The sequence below is a fragment of the Ranitomeya imitator genome, chromosome 1 (genome assembly GCF_032444005.1).
Source record: "Ranitomeya imitator isolate aRanImi1 chromosome 1, aRanImi1.pri, whole genome shotgun sequence".
In the NCBI taxonomy this organism is placed as follows: domain Eukaryota; kingdom Metazoa; phylum Chordata; class Amphibia; order Anura; family Dendrobatidae; genus Ranitomeya; species Ranitomeya imitator.
The window spans coordinates 868,346,414-868,367,794 of record NC_091282.1 but is presented as its reverse complement, the minus strand read 5'-3'; the positions used below and the strand labels follow the sequence as shown (position 1 = coordinate 868,367,794).

Sequence of the window (21,381 nt, the reverse complement as noted above, 5' to 3'; positions counted from 1 at the left end):
TGGGGTAGAGTGATGTAAACGGGGGGTGTGAAGCACTGAGGCCTGGCTATCCGTGGACGACGCAGAGGTGACAGGAGAAGGGGCAATGAAACTAGTGGGGTCTGGTAGTTTGGGGATGGGGCTTGACACATGGGAGGCTTGAGACGCACTGGAAGGGTGAGACAAACCTGACATTACAGACACATTGGGAGGTGAAGGGGGAGGAATACTAAGAGTCCTCTGTTTTTTTTGTGGGGTTTTTTTTTTTGGTTTGCCGGGTTCTTGGAGGCCTTGGTGGGCTCATATGGCGTGGTGGTGGATGACCTGTCAGGGTCCGGCTACACTGTGTCAGAGTCCATAGAGCTCATAGAGCATCCAGCCATGCCAGAGTCCATAGTGCTCGTAGAGCGTGCAGCCATGCCAGAGTCCATAGGGCTCGTAGAGCGTGCAGCCATGCCAGAGTCCATAGTGCTCGTAGAGCGTGCAGCCATGCCAGAGTCCATAGCGCTCGTAGAGCGTCCAGCCATGCCAGAGTCCATAGTGCTCGTAGAGCGTGCAGCCATGCCAGAGTCCATAGTGCTCGTAGAGCGTACAGCCATGCCAGAGTCCATAGCGCTTGTAGAGCGTAAGGCCATGCCAGGGTTCTGCTGCATCGTGGTGGTGGCGGTACGGAAGGCCATTCCAGGGTCCTGCTGCATCGTGGTGGTGGCGGTACGGAAGGCCATGCCAGGGTCCTGCTGCATCGTGGTGGTGGCGGTACGGAAGGCCATGCCAGGGTCCTGCTGCATCGTGGTGGTGGCGGTACGGAAGGCCATGCCAGGATCCTGCTGCATCGTGGTGGCAGTACGGAAGGCCATGCCAGGGTCCTGCTGCATCATGGTGGTGGCGGTACGGAAGGCCATGCCAGGGTCCTGCTGCATCGTGGTGGCAGTGGAGGAGGTCCAAGCAGGAGCAGCGGTTGTCATGGTGGTGGCGGTGGGATGTCCAACTGCACTCGGCATGGTGGTGGTGCTGTAGTGGTGTCCGGCAGTGCTAGGAATTGAGGTGGCCGTGCAGTGCTATGCAGCAGAGGTCGGCATTGAGGTTAATCGTGACAGTGAAGGCACAGGTGGATATGCCGACACTGTCTGCTGGAAATACCGACTCTGCTGCATAGCCTGCACGTAAGCAGCATTGCAGGCCTGCATGACACTCAGCTGGATATCAGGAGTAAGGTGTTCCGACATGCCCTGCTCAATTTGGTTAAAAAAATTATGTGCTGGCCTCTGGAGGTCGGCTTTCACTTGGTCAAGGCTTTTGGTGACCTCCTGGATACGTGCATTCAAGAGGCTATGTGAAACATCCATTCGGTCACCCAAAGCCTTGATTGCTTCGTGTAAAACCGAGCTCAAGTGCAAAAACTCGGGCATGAGTGACCTGTCTGAAGCCTTCTGCTGTTGCCGGGAGGAGCCCCCAAAAAAGGGGCAGTGGAAGAGGACTGCGAAAGGGGAAGACCTGATGGACCAGCTCCCTGGTCTCCAGTTAGTGTGGAAGGCCCACTTGGTGCTGCGCTGCTGTATGGCTGAGACGGGTCCGTGGCTGTCGGATGAAGGACCGTTCCAGAACCTGGGCCAACAGTAGTGCTCCATGTGCTGTGAAAAATGGAAAAAGAAAATTAATACCAAAAATTAACCAGACGAAAAATCCTGTGGAATAGAAAAATACAGATTATGGCAATACAATACAACCTAATGCACATGATAAATACTTATGTTCTCTGGGCAAGGACCGGTCTTAAAAATGCCAGAACACGATGGTATTTATATCTTCGGATCCTTGCTGCTGGATTACTGGGAACATGGCTCTCTTGATGCAGGTCCTTGTTGAAGCGGTCCTTCATCGAACGCCAACGTGTTTTGACTTTGGACATTGTTAAAAAAAAAACATTTTAGTCAGAAAAATGACTTTTGGCCGTGCTCACACAACTGTGTGTGATGACAGAAACTCCAGAGAGTTTCTTTCATCACACACAGTCGAGTGAGCACGGCCAAGGTCTCTGCTGCTTCACACTGCAGTGCAATACTTACCAAATGCAGTTCGGACCCGAGTCGGGGCGTTGTCCCAGCCATCCCACATCTCTTTTGCCACCTCATTCCATAAGCGCCGCATCGTGACGTTGTTTGAGTGGAGTGGATCCCGGGTGTCCCACAACGGGACTCGCTCCTTGACCAGGGAGATGAGGAGGTCATTTTCAATTAGGTCATCCTCCGTTGTGGAACCTAAAAATTAAATAAAGTCATTAAAGTTTGGTCAATTAACATAAGGAAAAGAAAGAAAAAAGATGCTGAGAAATGTCATGAATAGGAAAGTCAACATACAAAAGGATTCCAGAAGAAAAAAGTAAAGATATAGGAATGGAAAGAAAGGAAAATTCAAGAATATTACACTGAGGATACAGTAAACAGTCAGCCTTGTATACGTACCCGCTGCCTTCTTTCCTCCCGACCTTGAGTCCACTGCTCCTGCCCAGTCTCTGCCGCAGTTGAAGAAGAGCTCTAAAAAAAATGAAAAATTCAAATTGTCACATGTGTAGATGTGACAGTGAATACTTACCAATCTGAGGAGGCAAGTACTCCCCTCACTGACACATTACATTTATTGTGGTTTATTTTTTGATGGAGTGCAAATTTTTGCAATGCTTTGTCTTGTTGTGCTCTCACCTCACTGACATGCTCGACTTCCGACGGCCCAGGAAGAAACTCCTCATGAGATGAAGAAGAAGACATTCTGATGCATGTAGAAAGAAAGAAATGCAAGAAATTAGGACATGTAGAGACAGAAAATAGAAAATAAAGGCATTGGCTAGGATATACTCACATTGTTCAGTGTCTTGTTTTCCTCCAAGATGTAGCCTGTGTCTTGTCTGCTTCAGTGTCTGCTGAGTAGTGACCTGCAAATGTCCACTACCTCCCTTTATCACCTACTATGTGGGGGGTGGCTTATCAGTGTCTAGACATGTTTTTTTCAATTGAAACGCACGCGTTCACGAATGCAAGCAAACGCATGTGCTTGTGAACGCATGCGTTCATATAGACAGCAATGCGTTTTTTTGTCGCAATCCTTGCGCAATCGACCGCATGCGTTTCCAGGTGGCAAATTGACGCCTCTAGAAATTACTACATGTTCCATTTCCGCGCCAAAGCCGCAAACGACGAAACGAGGCATGCGTCGTCAAATGCGGCAAAACGCGAACAATAAAAAACGCATGCGTCCCTAATGTTAAATATAGGAATACACAACACATGCGGATATATGCGGTAGAAACGCTGCGGACACAAACGCAAATGTGAAACCAGCCTTAGACAATTATATAGTATATATATATATATATATATATATATATATAGGCAAAAATTGGAACAGCATCTACAGAATACCTGATGTAGTGCAAAGCTTCCCCAGTCAATAGTCCAATGACTTCCAGCAATATGAAGAAAAAAGAAAAGAAGCAGCACAAAAAAATAAAGAAAGATGTGGACTTTATTGCCAAGATGGCGTGGCGACGTTTCGGATACAAAATCCTTTCTCAAGCAGTGAACACATGGGTGAAACGGTCATTTATACAAAACCTATAACAATCTCATTAAAAACTCATTATGTGCATTTCCATAAATATAAGAGAATTATAATAAATAAGAATTCATAAACAAGTGACTCCATATATACAGGGATACTTTCATAGAATCCATGCTCAGTGTATATCAAAAACTACTGTGACACGTGATATACCGTAAAATATCCTAATTACTAATCAGATAAAATCAAATTAACTCAGGTGTCTCCACTCCATAAGCTCCGATTCTATAAATAATATATATTTATTACCTAAGATCTGCAATCTGCACGCCATGGCTCTCAGCGTCCACCCGCGCACACTGCGCATGTCCGTGACGTCAGAGCTAAAGGAAGCCCATAATGCCACGGTTCGCAGTTGCGCAAAGCGGCGCCGAAGGTCCGGCCGCCATCTTAAGACAGGGAAAACTTTGCCCATAAAGACCACCGGCTCCGCTGCTATTAAAGCTCTATATTATAAAAATATCTCACCCCAACAGGCAGCGACAGACTCAAAATCACGGGGCATAGATATTATGGCCATAAAATTGTTCAGAATCTCAATCCCGAGTACCACCACACAAACCAACAGACAGAGGATATACTCCATATATAGGAATAAAGTGTGCCGAAGTCTAAGAGGACTAGGACAAAAGTCCAATATAGAGTCACATAAACTCAGGTGCTTACACTTACAAGTGTAGCATACCGTTCCACCACCGGACTAAGGGGATCATGGGGGGCAAGTAACCCCGACATTTCTCGCATCCAGTAGTTACGGAACTTACAGTCCAAATAATATGGCCACATATAAAATTCCTAAATACTCAGTCGAACATACAGTCATATCGTGGTAACTCTCAGTAATCTCTATTACACTACACAGGCCTATATATTCAATGAGTCCGTTACTACCATGTTAAAAACAGGGGGAAAAAAGAAGAAAAAAAGAAGAAAAAAATTCTTTTAGAGAAAATGCTTTTAATTCTTTTACTTATAAATAACAATATTTTTAAAGTGAAAAATAGAATTTTCTAAGTTCTTTATATATTTAATGCCGATGTCCCCATGGTTGAAAATTATCCCCAATTTTTCTATATTTCCACACGATCGCAGCATAGAGTGGAGCACCTGAGATAAAAAGAGAAATAAGAAAAGAATGAATGTTATTACTCCGTTACTTAGGATTAAATATTAAAAACCCAAATTGTAGGTAGAGAGAAAGATAAACCAACATCATATTCCATAATTTTTACATAATTTGACTATATTTAAAGTCTACATTAAGACCAAACGGCTTCAATGTCCTTAATCTCATTATCCACTCCATTTCCCTTTTCTTCAACATTTGAATCCGATCACCCCCCTCCTTTGAACCGGTATCGTATCAATAATGCGAAACCGAAGCTCCTTTTCCGTATGTGAATTTTCCGTGAAATGTTTGGACACAGGTAAGTCCATGCGTTTCTTTCTTATGGTATGTCGGTGTTGGTTAATTCTCGTTTTGAATTCACACGTTGTCTCACCGACATACCATAATGAACATGGACATTGCAGTAAATAGATTACGTAGTCTGAGTCACATGTCAAAAAATGCCGAATTTTAAATTCCTCATTAGTTCTAGGATGGAAAAAATTTTCACCCTTCAGCATTAAACAACAATTAACGCATGATAAACATGGATAACACCCTCTCCTACCAATACCCGTCAATGTAGCTTGGCCTTGCTTCTTGAAGGTACCTATATCAGATCTAGTCACGGTGGAGCCAACAGTACGGTTCCGTTTATATGAAAATATTGGGGGTTTAGAAAATTCCCTCACCTGAGGGATACATTTATGTAACATTCCCCAATGTTTCCGTATAATATCTGCAACCATGTTGCTCTCCTCACAGTAAGTTGTTACAAAAGGAATACGGCTGATTTCATCAGGACGTGGTTTAACTTGGAGTAAACTCTCCCTATGTAATGTATCAACTTTATTTTTTTGTCTTTCTAACAAATTTTTTGAGTAACCTCTTGCCGAAAATTTCTTAAGTGTTTCCTCCATGGATTTTTTTAAAGAATGTTCCTCACTTTCAATTCTTTTAACTCGTATCATTTGGCTATACGGGATGGACTCTTTTGATTTTTTCGGATGTTGGCTACTAAACAGCAACAAATTGTTCCTGTCTGTAGCCTTTGTATATAATTGAGTGGTCAGCCTACCATTTTTTATCAGGCCATTAACGTCCAGAAATTGTATATTGGTTTCCGAGTATACCAGGGTAAACTTGATAGTATCATCGATCGTATTCAAGTATTCATGAAATTCCAATAGTGCATCTCTAGTGCCAGTCCAAATGAGGAAGACATCGTCTATGTATCGCCACCACGCGGCTACATTGCCGAAGTGGTGGGACACATAGACGAGGTCCTCCTCAAGGACACTCATAACAATATTTGCATACGCGGGCGCCATGTTTGCGCCCATGGCGGTCCCTCGTAATTGCAAATAAAAACAATCCCCAAATAAAAAATAATTTTTAGTCAACACTAATCTCAATAGCTGGAGTATGAATTCTCTTGTTGCTATAGAGTATTGTGTAAGTAACAACTTTTTACGAACTGCATCTATCCCTCGATCATGATCGATAGAGGTGTAGAGTGCTGTGACATCGAAAGATGCCAACAGCACCTCACCAACTATCTCTATACCACCAACCTTCTCCAAGAAATCAGCCGTATCCCTAACAAAGGATTCTGCGCAACTGGCAATCGGATTAAGAACTTTGTCCAAAAGAATTCCAATATTTGATAGAATAGAGTTGCAACCCGACACAATTGGCCTCCCCGGTGGGTGTACGAGAGATTTATGGATCTTAGGCAGTGTATATAACACAGGAGTCACTGGAAATTTAATAGTCAAAAAATCATGTAAATCTTGATCAATAATTTTACCTTCCAGAGCCTGATCCAGAATCATTTTTATTTCTCTAGCAATAACAAACTTTGTAGCAAGTGATCCAAAGTTTGTTATTGCTAGAGAAATAAAAATGATTCTGGATCAGGCTCTGGAAGGTAAAATTCATTCTTTTTCTTATTTCTCTTTTTATCTCAGGTGCTCCACTCTATGCTGCGATCGTGTGGAAATATAGAAAAATTGGGGATAATTTTCAACCATGGGGACATCGGCATTAAATATATAAAGAACTTCGAAAATTCTATTTTTCACTTTAAAAATATTGTTATTTATAAGTAAAAGAATTAAAAGCATTTTCTCTAAAATAATTTTTTTCTTCTTTTTTTCTTCTTTTTTCCCCCTGTTTTTAACATGGTAGTAACGGACTCATTGAATATATAGGCCTGTGTAGTGTAATAGAGATTACTGAGAGTTACCACGATATGACTGTATGTTCGACTGAGTATTTAGGAATTTTATATGTGGCCATATTATTTGGACTGTAAGTTCCGTAACTACTGGATGGGAGAAATGTGGGGGTTACTTGCCCCCCATGATCCCCTTAGTCCGGTGGTGGAACGGTATGCTACACTTGTAAGTGTAAGCACCTGAGTTTATGTGACTCTATATTGGACTTTTGTCCTAGTCCTCTTAGACTTCGGCACACTTTATTCCTATATATGGAGTATATCCTCTGTCTGTTGGTTTGTGTGGTGGTACTCGGGATTGAGATTCTGAACAATTTTATGGCCATAATATCTATGCCCCGTGATTTTGAGTCTGTCGCTGCCTGTTGGGGTGAGATATTTTTATAATATAGAGCTTTAATAGCAGCGGAGCCGGTGGTCTTTATGGGCAAAGTTTTCCCTGTCTTAAGATGGCGGCCGGACCTTCGGCGCCGCTTTGCGCAACTGCGAACCGTGGCATTATGGGCTTCCTTTAGCTCTGACGTCACGGACATGCGCAGTGGACGCTGAGAGCCATGGCGTGCAGATTGCAGATCTTAGGTAATAAATATATATTATTTATAGAATCGGAGCTTATGGAGTGGAGACACCTGAGTTAATTTGATTTTATCTGATTAGTAATTAGGATATTTTACGGTATATCACGTGTCACAGTAGTTTTTGATATACACTGAGCATGGATTCTATGAAAGTATCCCTGTATATATGGAGTCACTTGTTTATGAATTCTTATTTATTATAATTCTCTTATATTTATGGAAATGCACATAATGAGTTTTTAATGAGATTGTTATAGGTTTTGTATAAATGACCGTTTCACCTATGTGTTCACTGCTTGAGAAAGGATTTTGTATCCGAAACGTCGCCACGCCATCTTGGCAATAAAGTCCACATTTTTCTTTATTTTTTGTGCTGCTTCTTTTCTTTTTTCTATATATATATATACATATATATATATATATATATGTGTGTCTTACTGACATATATATATACTGTATATCTTCCCAGGGTCGGGCTGGGGTGTCTGGGGCATGCCAGGGGAATGGACTCTAGGGGCCCACCCTACAGCTATATGCAAATATCTGTCATTGTAGCGGAGCATCCCACTGGGATGTATAATCACGATATTTTACATTAATGGGGTTCTTGGTTAAACAAGTTATCACCCATCCATGGGCTCCTGTTATGATCAGGTGGCCTTGGAGCAGCATGAAAACCTTCACTGGAGTAGGTGGTAACTTATACTGACCGCAAACCCTGATCTTATCACCGCAACTAGAAGTAGCCGTGGGGTGTGCCTAACAAAACCTAGACACCTCGACACAGCCGGAGGACTAAATACCCCTAAAGATGGAAATAGGAAAACTATCTTGCCTCAGAGTAGACCCCCAAAGGATAGGCAGCCCCCCACGAATATTGACTGTGAGTTGGAGAGGAAAAGACACACGCAGGCAGAAAACAGGCTTAGCAAAGGAGGCCACTTCTAGCTAAATAGAAAAGGACAGGACAGGATACTAAGCGGTCAGCATAAAAATACTACAAAAATATCCACAGCAGAAAATACAAAACTCCACCACCTAACTAAAGATGTGGAGAGTATAACTGCAACTCCAGAGAATCCAACCAGACTGAGAAAAACAACTGACACAGTCTAAGCTGGACAAATAGAAACAAAAGACCAGCACTGAAAATAAGCACACAGCAAGTGTGCTTCAGAAAAAGAAACAGACACTTATCTTTGCTGAACTGGCAGCTAAGCAGGTGAGGCCAGGCAGAGATCCAATACTTCCAAAGAAACATTGACAACTGGAAAGGGCTAATGAATCCTGCACACTTAAATATCCCAGTCAGAACAGCAATTAGCAGATACACCTGGCCAGGACTGTGACTCAGAGACAACTGCATTCCCACCTACAACCACTGGAGGGAACCCAAGAGCAGAATTCACAACAGGCTCCACAGGATAGGTGATCGCTTAGGTCCGACCATTAGAAACTGCACCGATCGGAAGAATGGGGAAGTTTTATCACTGACAGGACACTTTTATCACTATTTTAAAATGCAGCGGCAGGTGGGATGTCTGACCGCAGCTCCATTCAGAAGCACATGAAGAAAAGGACAGCACCACAGCAATTGTGAAAAGACAGCTCCAAAGTTTATTCTGCCATCTGCAACGTTTCGGTCCGTGGACCTTTTTCAAGCATGCTTGAAAAAGGTCCACGGACCGAAACGTTGCAGATGGCAGAATAAACTTTGGAGCTGTCTTTTCACAATTGCTGTGGTGCTGTCCTTTTCTTCATGTGCTTCTGGATTTACCTACTGGGATGAATCCCCTGGTGAGGACGTGCACTCTGCTGTCCATAGAGACATTGCCATTATAGGGTGCGGCTTTACTATTTATATTTGATACTCGCAGCTCCATTCATTCTCTTTGGGGCATCCAGAAAAAAACAAGTGCAGCCACTGAGGGAATGAATGGATCAGTGATCTAGTCGGATATGCCACTCCAGTCTAATGGGGATAAAACGTTCCACATTTTGCTGAATGGGTCCAAGCAGTCAGACCCCCACCAATCAATACGTTATCACTTATCCTGTGGAGAGGTGATTACTTTTTTCCACAGGAAACCCTCTGTAAGTGCATCTCCGCCGCTGTGTACAAAGCATTAAAACTCTAATGGAAATAAAGAATCTTCTCCTAATTAATATCAGAGAGAACAAATGACCACCATACACAACACAATCCACTATACCCAGACCAATATTACCACATACAGGAAGAAATACCACCACACCATGACCAGACCACATAGTGACCGAATAATACTACATATAAGGGACAAATACTGCCACACCATGACCAGATCACATATTACCACCACATAGTGACCAAATAATATGACATATTAGGGCAGCACGGTTCAGAGGTTAGCACTGCAGCCTTGCAGTGCTGGGGTCCTGGGTTCAAATCCCCCCCAACGACAACATCTGCAATGAGTTTGTATGTTCTCCCTGTAGTTGCGTGGGTTTCCTCCAGGTACTCTGGTTTCCTCCCACATTTACATAGACATATTGCTAGGGAATCTAGATTGTGAGCCCCATCGAGTACAGTTGCAATAATGTATGTAAAGCACTGTGAAATTAATAGCACTATATAAATGAGTACAAATAAATAAAAATAAATATTACCAGCATATAGGGACCAAATGATACCACATACAAGGAGAAATACTGCCACGCTGTGACCAGACCACAAATTACCAACACATAGTGCCCGAATACTACAATATTGATTATGAATACAAGCCACAATACTAAGAACACTGTTATTACCACCAGTGACAAAATACACAGTACCTCTGTATATAGTGTCAGTGTACAGGTAATACAGTGATCACAAATGACATTATACACAGGAGTTCTGTATATAGTGTACAGGTAATACAGTGATCACCAATGACATACACAGGAGCTCTGTATATAGTGTACAGGTAATACAGTGATCACCAGTAACATTATACACAGGAGCTCTGTAAATAGTGTTATGTCAATGTACAGGTAATACAGTGATCACCAGTGGCATTATACACAGGAGCTCTGTATATAGTGTCAGTGTACAGGTAATACAGGGATCCCCAGTGACATTATACACAAGAGCTCTGTATATTGTGTCAGTGTACACATAATACAGTGATCACCAGTAACAATATACAAAGGAGCTCTGTACACAGTATACAGTATATAGTGTAAGTGTACAAGCAACACACTGACTCACCGGTGACATCTGTAGTAGAAGTCTTTTTTCTTCATCCAGTGCAGACCGCCATTACTTCTTCCAGCAAAGACTCCTCTCTGCAGAAAATAACACAGTTCGCTATAGCTGATCGCTTCCAGAGCACATTCCCCACTATTTTCCTTGACTTCTATACTATGTCAGATGAAGAAAAAAAAGACATAGTGCCACCCTGCACAGTACCAAGACCCCCTTTTGTTCTCCCCATGGAAGACAGTAAGCTCAAAAGTAAATTACAGCAGTAATAATGTTCCCTGATTGACGCCTACAGTAATTATGTCCCCACTTGCCACCATAAACCAATAATGTATGTTCCTCATCCTGACCTCAATACAGTATTTATGTCACCCCTTTATTTAAAGGGGTTGTCCACTACTTTCAGTTAACCCCCCAATGTATCCCCCCGGGGCCCCTAATGAATTTTCTAAATACCTTCTGTTGCCGTTTTCGCCTGTGAGCGGCACTATGGCAGCGGCTGAGTCCGGGTCACGTGACCCCCAGGCTGCAGCCTCTTCTTATTTCTGCCGACGTCACGTCAATTTCCAGACGGGGCTGTGCTGTACTGGGACCTAAGGGGCGGGCGGGGCTGGGGTCTGCTGGCCGGCCGCGCTCATGTGCTGAGAATGGATGTGCGGCCGGTGCGGTGGTGGTGGCAGCGCGGTTGTGGCGGCGGTGGCCGATGTGGTGGTGGTGGTGGTGGCGGCGGCGGCGGGGGGTGAGGGTCTGCGCGGTGAATCTGCCGAAGGTGCTGGAGTCTGCGGGGCTGTGCGGTGGGGTCATTGGTGTGTGTGTCTGTGTGCAGGCATTGTCCGATGGGACTACAAGTCCCATCGGGCTCTGCCTGCTACAGTGACAGTGAGTGACACATTAGCCAATGATGGGACAGTAGTAGTCCCATCATCCGGCTAATGTGTTGAATGTAAAAAAACAAACAAAAAAAACACATATACAGTACATACATACAACATACAAACATACAGAACATGCACTATGCGACGACATGCACCATGCGACGACATGCGACTTGCACCATGCGACGACATGCACCAATGCGGCGACATGCACCATGAGACAACATGCACCATGCGACAACATGCATCATGCGACAACATGCGACATGCACCTTGCGACGACATGCTACAACATGCGACATGCACCATGTGACGACATGCACCATGTGACAAAATGCACCATGTGACAACATGCACCAATGGACGACATGCACCATGCGACAACATGCGCCATGCGACGACATGCACCATGCGACAACATGCGACATGCACCATGCGACAACATGCACCATGTGACAACATGCGACATGCATCATACGATGACATGTGCCATGCAACATGCACAATGTGACGACATGCACCTTACGACAACATGCACCATGCGACATGCACCATACGACGACATGCACCATGCGATGACATGTACCAAGCGACATGTGACGACATGCACCATGCAACTACATGCACCATGCGACAACATGCGGCATGCGGCATGCAACATGCGGTGACATGCGACGACATGCACCATGCGACGACATGCACCATGTGACATGCAACATGTGACGGCATGCAACATGTGACACCATGCGACAACATGCACCATGCGACAACATGCGACATGCACCATGCGGCATGCAACATGTGACGACATGTGACGACATGCACCAACATGCGGCATGCGACATGCAACATACGACATGCAACATGCCACATACAGTACATACATACAGTGCATACATACAACATACATATAGACATACAGTACATATAACATAGATTACATGCTCACCATCACTTGTCACTTTGATCCCCGAAGCCAGTGTCACCTGTAAAAAATATTAAAATAATAAACAAGCACTATACTCCCTGATCCGCAGATATCCAATTAAAACGAGTGTCCCACGACGATCTCCCGTGGAGAGCGGCAGCATCAGCTGATGCGACCGCTCTTCAGGGGCCCCAGGAATACAACGATGGAAGGTATCCTTCCACAATGTATTCCCCACAATGTATTCCTACGCCCCTGTGAGAAAATAGTCCCTAGTCTCACTTTTGGCATTGCTGTATGAGAAATTTTCCCACGCAGCAATTGCCATAAAGTGAGACTTTGTCCTAAGGTAACCTCTCAGTGATGCACTGCAGGAGCCATTGTCTCCTGTCAGTGTGTCACTGAGGGTCCTATAGAGCAGTGACATCACCCGATGTCACTGTTCTATAGAGGAGATCATCGTGGGACTCTTGTTATTAATTGGACTACAGCGGACAGGTAGTATACGGTTTATTATTTTATGTTTTTTTGCAGGCGCTGAAGTATGGTAAGTATGGTTTAATGTAGAACATTAAAATACTTTTTTCCTAATTTGTGTGTGTTTTATTAACCATTTACTAGTATTGGATTAATAATGGATAGGCGTCTCCGTTATTATTGTTATTACAATAGCAAGGTGACATTAACCCCTTATTACCCTATATCCCACCGCTACACAGGAGTGGGAAGAGAGGGGCTAAGTGCCGGAATTGGCGCATCTAACAGATGCGCCATTTCTGGGGCGGCTGCAGACAGGTATTTGTAGCTGGCGGGGGCCAATATCTATGGCCCCTCTCTAGGCTATGAATATCAGCCCGCAGCTGTCTGCGTAGCCTTTATGGCTATAAAATATAGGGGGACCCCATGTCATTTTTTGGGGGGGTCCCTGTTGTGAGTTCTGTTTTTGGGCTCCCTCTGGTGGTTACTGATGGTACTGGGTGACTTGTGTTCTCTGCGGTCTCTGGTGTCCACCTGTTCCATCAGGTTATGGGAGTTTCCTATTTAACCTGGCTTTTTTGTCATTTCCTCGCCGGCTATCAATGTAATCAGCGTGTCTTTTTACCTCTGCTACCTGCGTCTGTTATCTTCAGGACAAGCTAAGTTTTGATTTTCCTGTTCCACGTTTTGCTTAATTTTTGTCTTAGTCCAGCTTGCAGATATGTGATTCCTTGCTGCTGGTTGCTCTAGTGGGCTGAAATTACTCCTCATGTTCCATGAGTTGGCACATGAGTTCAAGTAATTTCAGGATGGTTTTTTGAAGGGTTTTTCGCTTTCACTTTTGTATCCTCTGCTATCTAGCTTTAGCGGGCCTCATTTTTGCTGATTCTATTTTCATAACTACGTATGTGCTTTCCTCTCATTTCACCGTTATTACATGTGGGGGGCTGCTATTTCTGTGGGGTGTTTCTCTGGAGGCAAGTGAGGTCTGTGTTTCTTCTAATAGGGGAAGTTAATCCTTCGGCTGGCGCGAGACGTCTAGGAATCATCGTAGGCACGTTCCCCGGCTACTGCTAGTTGTGTGTTTAGGTTCAGGATCGCGGTCAGCTCAGGTTCCATCACCCTAGAGCTTGTTTTGTTTTTGTGCTTGTCCTTTTGTGATCCCCTGCCATTGGGATCATGACAGGTCCCCCTATTTTAATAACCAGTAAAGGCTACGCAGACAGCTGCGGGCTGATATTCATAGCCTCGGAGGGGCCATGGGTATTACCCCCTTCCCAGGCTACAAATATTGGCCCCCGGCAATCTGCTTTCCCCCTCTGGCGCAGGTGTCATAATTGACGCCTCTCCATTATTAATTTGGCTTAATGTCACCTTACAATAGCAAGGTGGCATTAACTCTTCATTACCCCATATCCCACCGCTACACGGGAATGGGAAGAGAGTGGCCAAGTGCCAGAATAGGCGCATCTTCCAGATGTGCCTTTTCTGGGGTGGCTGGGGGCAGATGTTTTTAGCCAGGGGGGGGGCCAATAACCGTGGACCCTCTCCAGGCTATTAATATCTGCCCTCAGTCACTGGCTTTACTACTCTGGCGGAGAAAATTGCGCGGGAGCCCACGCCAAGTTTTTCCGCCATTTAACCCTTTAATTTAATAGCTAGAACGGCCAAATTTTGCATATACACACTACTAACATTAGTAGTGTGGAATATGCAAAAAAAATGGTGATATGAGATGGTTTACTGTATGTCGGGTTTAGGAAGGATATAGCAAAAGCCGGCAATTGAATTACCGGCTTTAAAGCTATCTAGCGCTGTATGAAGTAATAATATGTATACATATATGTGTCTACTGACATATATATATATATAGACAATATATATGTTTTTTTTTTTTTTTTTACACATGGATCCCTTGTGTAGCCGTATGTTGGTTTTGCAAGCCTGCGAGAAAAACACGCAGTACGGATGCCATACGGATTACATACGGAGGATGCCATGCGCAAAAAACGCTGAAACACCCTGCATACGGAGGAGCTACGAACCACTATTTTGGGGACTTTTCAGCGTATTACGGCCGTAATATACGGACCGTATTTTTCAACGCTGAGTGTGAGGTCGGCCTTAGGCTGCCACCACACTATCAGTATTTGGTCAGTATTTTACATCAGTATTTGTAAGCCAAAACCAGGAGTGGGTGATAAATCCAGAAGTGGTGACTTGTTTCTATTATACTTTTCCTCTAATTGTTCCACTCCTGGCTTTGGCTTACAAATACTGATGTAAAATACTGAACAAATACTGCTAGTGTGACGGCAGCCTTATGGTCAACACATAGTGCTCCATACAGTATTACGGGCACCTCATAGTCCTCCATACAATATAATGGCCAACCACATAGTCCGCCATACAGTATTATTGGCCCCATATAATGCTCCTCCATACAGTATTTTTGGCCCCATATAATGCTCCTCCATACAGTATTATGGCCAACCACATAGTCTGCCATACAGTATTATTGCCCCATATAATGCTTTTCATACAATATTATGGTCAACCACATAGTCCTCCATAAAGTATTATGGGCCCCATATAATGCTCCTCCATGCAGCACATCATGGGCCCCCTGCTCATACATACAGTATTGCGTGCCCCTCCACACAGTATTATGCCCTCCCGCTCCTCCATACAGTATTATGGGACCCCGCTCCTCTCTACAGTATTATACATTCCCACACCTCCATACAGTGTTATGGGACCCCGTACACCCACACAGTATTATGGGACCCTGCTCCCCCATACAGTATTATGCCCCCCCCCGCTCCTCCACACTTTATTATGGGACGCCGCCCCTCCACATGGTATTATGCCCCCCCAGCTCCTCCACACAGTATTATGGACCCCACGCTCATCCACATGGTATTATGCCCCCCAGGTCCTCCATTCAGTATTATGGGACCCCACTCCTCCACACAGCATTATGCCCCCCCCCCCTTCCCCGGCTCCTCCACACATTACTATGGGGCCCATAGAAAAAAACATTAAAAAAAAAAAAGTAAAATCCTCACCTCTCCTCGTTCCGGCGGCAGCAGCAGTGTTTTCAGCTTCTCTCCTGCTCTGCAACGCAAAGGACAGAGAGGCTGATCGCGCAGTTATTACATCATCGCACCCTCTGCCCTAAGACATCGCAGAGTCAGAGGGAGCTGAAGACGTCTGCAGCTGCCGCCGGAACGAGGAAAGGTGAGTATTAGAAGGGGGCCCGATGCCAGCGCTTACCTGGGTTTGCCGGCCCTGGTCATGGTGGCGGTCGGCGCCGCCTGAAGATTTAAAGGGAAGCTGTCACCTTAATTTGGCGGGCCCTTTTTTCGGTCCGATGGGCGGTGTTTTCGGGTCTTTTATTCACCCCTTCCTTTCCCGCTGGCCGCAATATTGTCTTGAAGTTGATTCACTTTCCTCCGTAGAACACGCGTGCGCAAAGCAATCTTGCCATGCGCACGTGCAGTATGCTTTGCTCAACTGCGGGCAAAGCCGAAAAGCATTAGTGCGCATGCGCCGGCGCACTATGTCCCGGAAGTATTTTGCTGTGTTCCGGGACATAGTGCGCCGACGCATGCGCACTAATGCTTTAAGGCTTTGCCCGCAGTTGGGCAAAGCATACTACGCATGCGCAAGGCAAGATTGCCTTGCACGTTCGTGTTCTACGGAGGAAAGCGAATCAACTTCGACAATATTGCGGCCAGCGTGTGGCCAGCGGGAAAGGAAGGGGTGAATAAAAGCCCCGAAAAGACCGCCCATTGGACTGAAAAAAGGGCCCGCCAAATTCAGGTGACAGGTTCCCTTTAAAGGGCCTGCGTCCTTTTTTTTTTTCACCTCCTCTCTGGGGCGGGGCCCACCAGGCATTTCACGGTGTCCCGGTCGGCCAGTCCGACCCTGTATCAACCTATTCTACGTGTAGACATTTATTTTCTCTATTCTAGTCTAACCTGTCAGTGTGATTATACTGAACACCGCACTGAATTGCCAACTTTTCTATAGAACACCGGTGCGTATTTCTCGCAAGTCACACGTGTGGTCCGTGTGTAATCCGTATTTTTCTCGCACCCATAGACTTTCATTGGTGGATTTTTTGCGCAATAAGCGGACAATCGCAGCATGCTGTGATTTTCTCAGCCCGTAAAATACAGCCGAGAAATATACGGCAGATAGGAGCTGCCCCATAGGGAATCATTGGTCCGTGTGCAATGCGTTGTTTTTGCGCCTCTCATACGTCCGTAAAACTCTTTAGTGTGACGCCGGCCTAAGAGTTTCAGAAAGGGATGTTCTTCCGAAAATCTGTAGACCTAATTGGAAGTTGCTTGTCCCCATTATTTCCTTATGTGCCTTCTAGTGTTCTCTACTTCTTGGCAGCAGGCTGCACTCACATGTGGGAACATTGCTAGATTCTGAAAACTATGCTGTTCTTTCATGTGGTGAGCGGCAGATACAAGGTACGAGGTCCAGCAACTTCTGCCTGCCCCCCCCCCCATTATTATTATTGTACTGAGAGAGCTCAATAAATCCATCGTCTCCACCTTATAAAGCAGCCGTGTACCATATGACGTCATTAGGTCTTCAATGATTGGTTAGTATGTCACCCGCCCCCGCTGTTAGTGATCTGTGATTGGCCGCTGGGCGATCCCCGGCTGCGGCAGCCCCAGGACGAGCTTGTGACTTAAGGTGGAGCGAGGTAGACGTGTCACGCTATGAGGATGACAGCGGCCGGGCAGGCAGTAATGCGCTAGGGAGAGCACCGGAGACCGGCAGCTTGTAATCCGGGGACTCAGAGAGGACGCCCGCTCACAGCGCGTGTACCGCGGCACTCTCGGCTTCGGTGGCGGGCACCTCTCACCGGGAAAACCCTGGAAAACAGGGAGGAAGTCAGAAAACGGAGGGGAAGGCGGAAGAAGCGGTGGAAGAAGCCCACGAGTGAGGAGAGCAGCGGTGACAGCAGGAGGATGGGGTTGGCGTGGCCCACCTGTGCCTCTGCCCAATGCCTGTGCCTGGTGTCCGCCCTGAGCCTCGTCCTGCTGGTCAGCTGCACTGGCTCCACCGGCGGCAGGCAGCACGCAGACGGTAAGTGCTGCCCACAGAACATGCCTGCCCCTGATGAGGGGACACATTGTGCAGGACCCCCGCAGACTCTACTGCAGAGGTGAAGCCCCTGGGGCCATGAGGTTTCAGTTGGGTAATATGAAGTAAAGGACATTTGGCTACTTTTGTTGGGCGGGGGTCACAAAATAATGCAGCAAAAGGGCGGTAGGTTGGGGGGCAATAAAGCATCACTTACCGGCTACCCGTCACACATAGTACCCCTGATCTGCCCCTGGAGACCATCCTATATGTAACACACCAAAAGAAAGGTGACCCTGCTGCAGACCAATCAGGCTGTGTTAAAATGACCCTCTGCAGGGTAATGAGAGCAATTAACCATGAAGGTCCCAGGGTGTTCTGATCAGAAGCCCACTGTGGGGCAATAGGCCATTCGGAGTGTATTCAGCATCTCGGCTTCAGATGCGTCACTTACTGGACTGTTATGACTGGTAGATTAGTAGAGCGTGTTGTTATTTTTTGCAACTCTGCTTTGGGTACAAGGGGCTGACGTGCCTTTCTGTGCAGGATGATAACCTGCCCAACTGTTTCTTTACTCAAGTCATCATCACCCATGAAAGAAGGAGCATTGGTAGGCTACATGCACATGATCAGTATTTTACCTCCCGTATCTCAAGAAGTATCGTTTCTCCTTGCAGAGATTGACCGTATTTATAAGCCAAAATCAGGAGTGGGTGATAAACACAGAGGTGGTGACTTGTTTCTATTCTACTTTTCCTCTGATTATTCCTCTCCTGGTTTTGAATCAGAGGACAAGTACAGAAACACGTCACCACTTCTGTGTTTATCACCCACTCCTGGTGAACATGGTTTCAGTCCAAATCTCCAATGTGTGTCCACCAGCCCTCACCAGGCTTCCGAGTCGGCTCCATTTGCTGCATCAGCTAGATGCTCTACAACAGCCCTTTGGGTAAGACGTTCTTCGTAGTGTTGTGCCAGTGACGTTACCCATGCAGGTTCTTTCTTAATGTTGGACATCTTCCTGCTTTTTCTGTCTAAAGGAACAAACAAAATCCCAATTTCTTTGACAGGTGATTTAAAGAGTCAGTCAGGATGTGCCTACTGACATCGAATTGTCATCAGGATCTGACCACCAAGTGACTTGTCATCCAGTGTATTCCATGTTGGAGGGGACATCTATTTAGTAAGGTCACTCAGTCATAGGATAACGATGGCCACCTCCCTTTGTTTCCAGCTTCCAGAAACAAATGAAATGTTCTACTGCCAATCTATCTCCCCTTCACCCCATCTTCTGGGCACTTCATCAGAGTATTTTGCATGAGCTGAATCTCCTTTCACATGAGTGACACGCATTCATCTAGTAATGAGGGATGACGTGTCCCATGGTTGTCTCCTTAGGAGGCTTGTTCAATGTTTCTATGGTAGAATAAATTGAGTAATATTCAGACGTTTTATTTGAGGTGAAGTATCTTGGGCTCAGTTCACACGTGTTAGGAGCCTCTCTAGAAGATATGGAGGAGGATAATAGACAGAATAGAGCAACTTTCTACACACTGTCAGATAAAATGCTAGGCCTCATGGCAGAATGAAAATTTGTTGGCTGGTTTTTCAGGGATTAACACATCAATGACATACGAAAGGAGATCTCCAGCACTGGCATGCGTATTAAAATTTAGATTTTTTTTTTTTTTTTAAATGTCCACAAAAATCATCCCGACAAAGACATAAAAGTAGAGTTATTGGCTTGTTGCAATCGCCAGTGATCCTTAGTCATTGTTTAATACTATAGATCAGTTGTGATCCAAAAAGCATCAGAAACTATTTCTGACTTTGGATCATGTTTGAACATACTGATCAAAAATTAGTTATTTAAACTTTATTAAGTCAAGAATTGTCTTTCTTTTTTGATTAAAAATTATACCTTTATTTAAACATGCATAAAATAAACACATAGTTAAAATGGTGCCTCTGAACCAAGAACAATTTGTATGAAAGAGGTAAGCAAGGGCATCTATAGATATCCAGAAAAAATACAATTTACAAACTCCCTTTCATGAAATGCTGACCATGGACATTCAAAGTAACGTTCACATAATATCCTCACTCAGTTCCTCAAAATTTATATGGAGATTTCCCTATTGGGTGAAGCAAACTGTGATTTTTTTTTTTTTTTTTTAAAGTACAAATGCATCAATACCTCCATGTCCAAGTCTCTCTCTCTATATATATATATATATATATATATATATATATATATATATATATATATATATATATATATATATATATATATATATATATATATATATATATATTATATGGTACTTCCGTCTGTTTGTCTGTAACGGAAATCCCGGGTCGTTGATTGGTCGCGGCCGCGACCAATCAGCGACAGGCACAGTCCGGCTGCGAATTGCCCCCTCCCTACTTCCGTCCTGTCGGTGCCCCTTCCATACTCTCCTCCAGTTAGCGCCCACATAGCGTTTTAGGACTGCGTAGCCAGGTAGCTCGCTATTCTTCCGAGAACCCCGACGCGCGTTTCGCAACTGATTCCTCCTGGGGGTATTGATGCATTTGTACTTTAAAATCACAGTTTGCTTCACCTGATAGGGAAATCCCCATATACATTTTGAGGAATTGAGTGAGGATATTATGTGAACGTTACTTTGAATGTCCATGGTCAGCATTTCATGAAAGGGAGTTTGAAAATTTTATTCTTTTTGGATATCTATAGATACCCTTGCTTACCTCTTTCATACAAACTGTTCTTGGTTCAGAGGCACTATTTTAATCATGTGTGTTTATTTTATGCATGTTTAAAGGTATACTTTTTTTTAATCAAAAAAGACACTTCTTGACTCAATATAGTTTAATAACTAATTTTTGATCAGTATGTTCAGGTATCTAGTGGAGTGTTGCCCATCCTTAGTGTAGGAAAATGGGGTTGAGTTATATGCTTACTTAAGATAATGTTTGTAGATGTGTAATAATGCTGAGTCAAGATATTAACAGACATCACGGTGCTGGAGATCTTTTTGCTTGTTTGGGCCCATGGCTCTATTCTTTGTACAGCTTTTGGGTTGGTGAGTGAGGAGGACTTTGTATATGGTATATCAATGAAGTAGGTCAACAATATCTAATCATAGTGGATCGGATACCAGTCACCCGCACCGATTAGCAGCAGGGGGGTCGATGTCAACAATGTAAGGTGGCAGGACATTGCTCACAGGCACTGCACATTGAC

General features: G+C 44.7%; 1 protein-coding gene across 1 annotated transcript in view; it reads left to right on the top strand.

Moving 5' to 3' along the window:
• The first annotated feature begins 17,741 nt into the window (after positions 1 to 17,741).
• The window catches only part of HGSNAT (heparan-alpha-glucosaminide N-acetyltransferase), a 77,355-nt gene continuing 73,715 nt past the window's right edge, over positions 17,742 to 21,381 (top strand). The window contains exon 1 of the mRNA XM_069742596.1: positions 17,742 to 18,140. Within this exon, the coding sequence (XP_069598697.1) occupies positions 18,023 to 18,140 (118 nt within the window). The 5' untranslated portion in view covers positions 17,742 to 18,022. The remainder of the gene's footprint in view (positions 18,141 to 21,381) is intronic.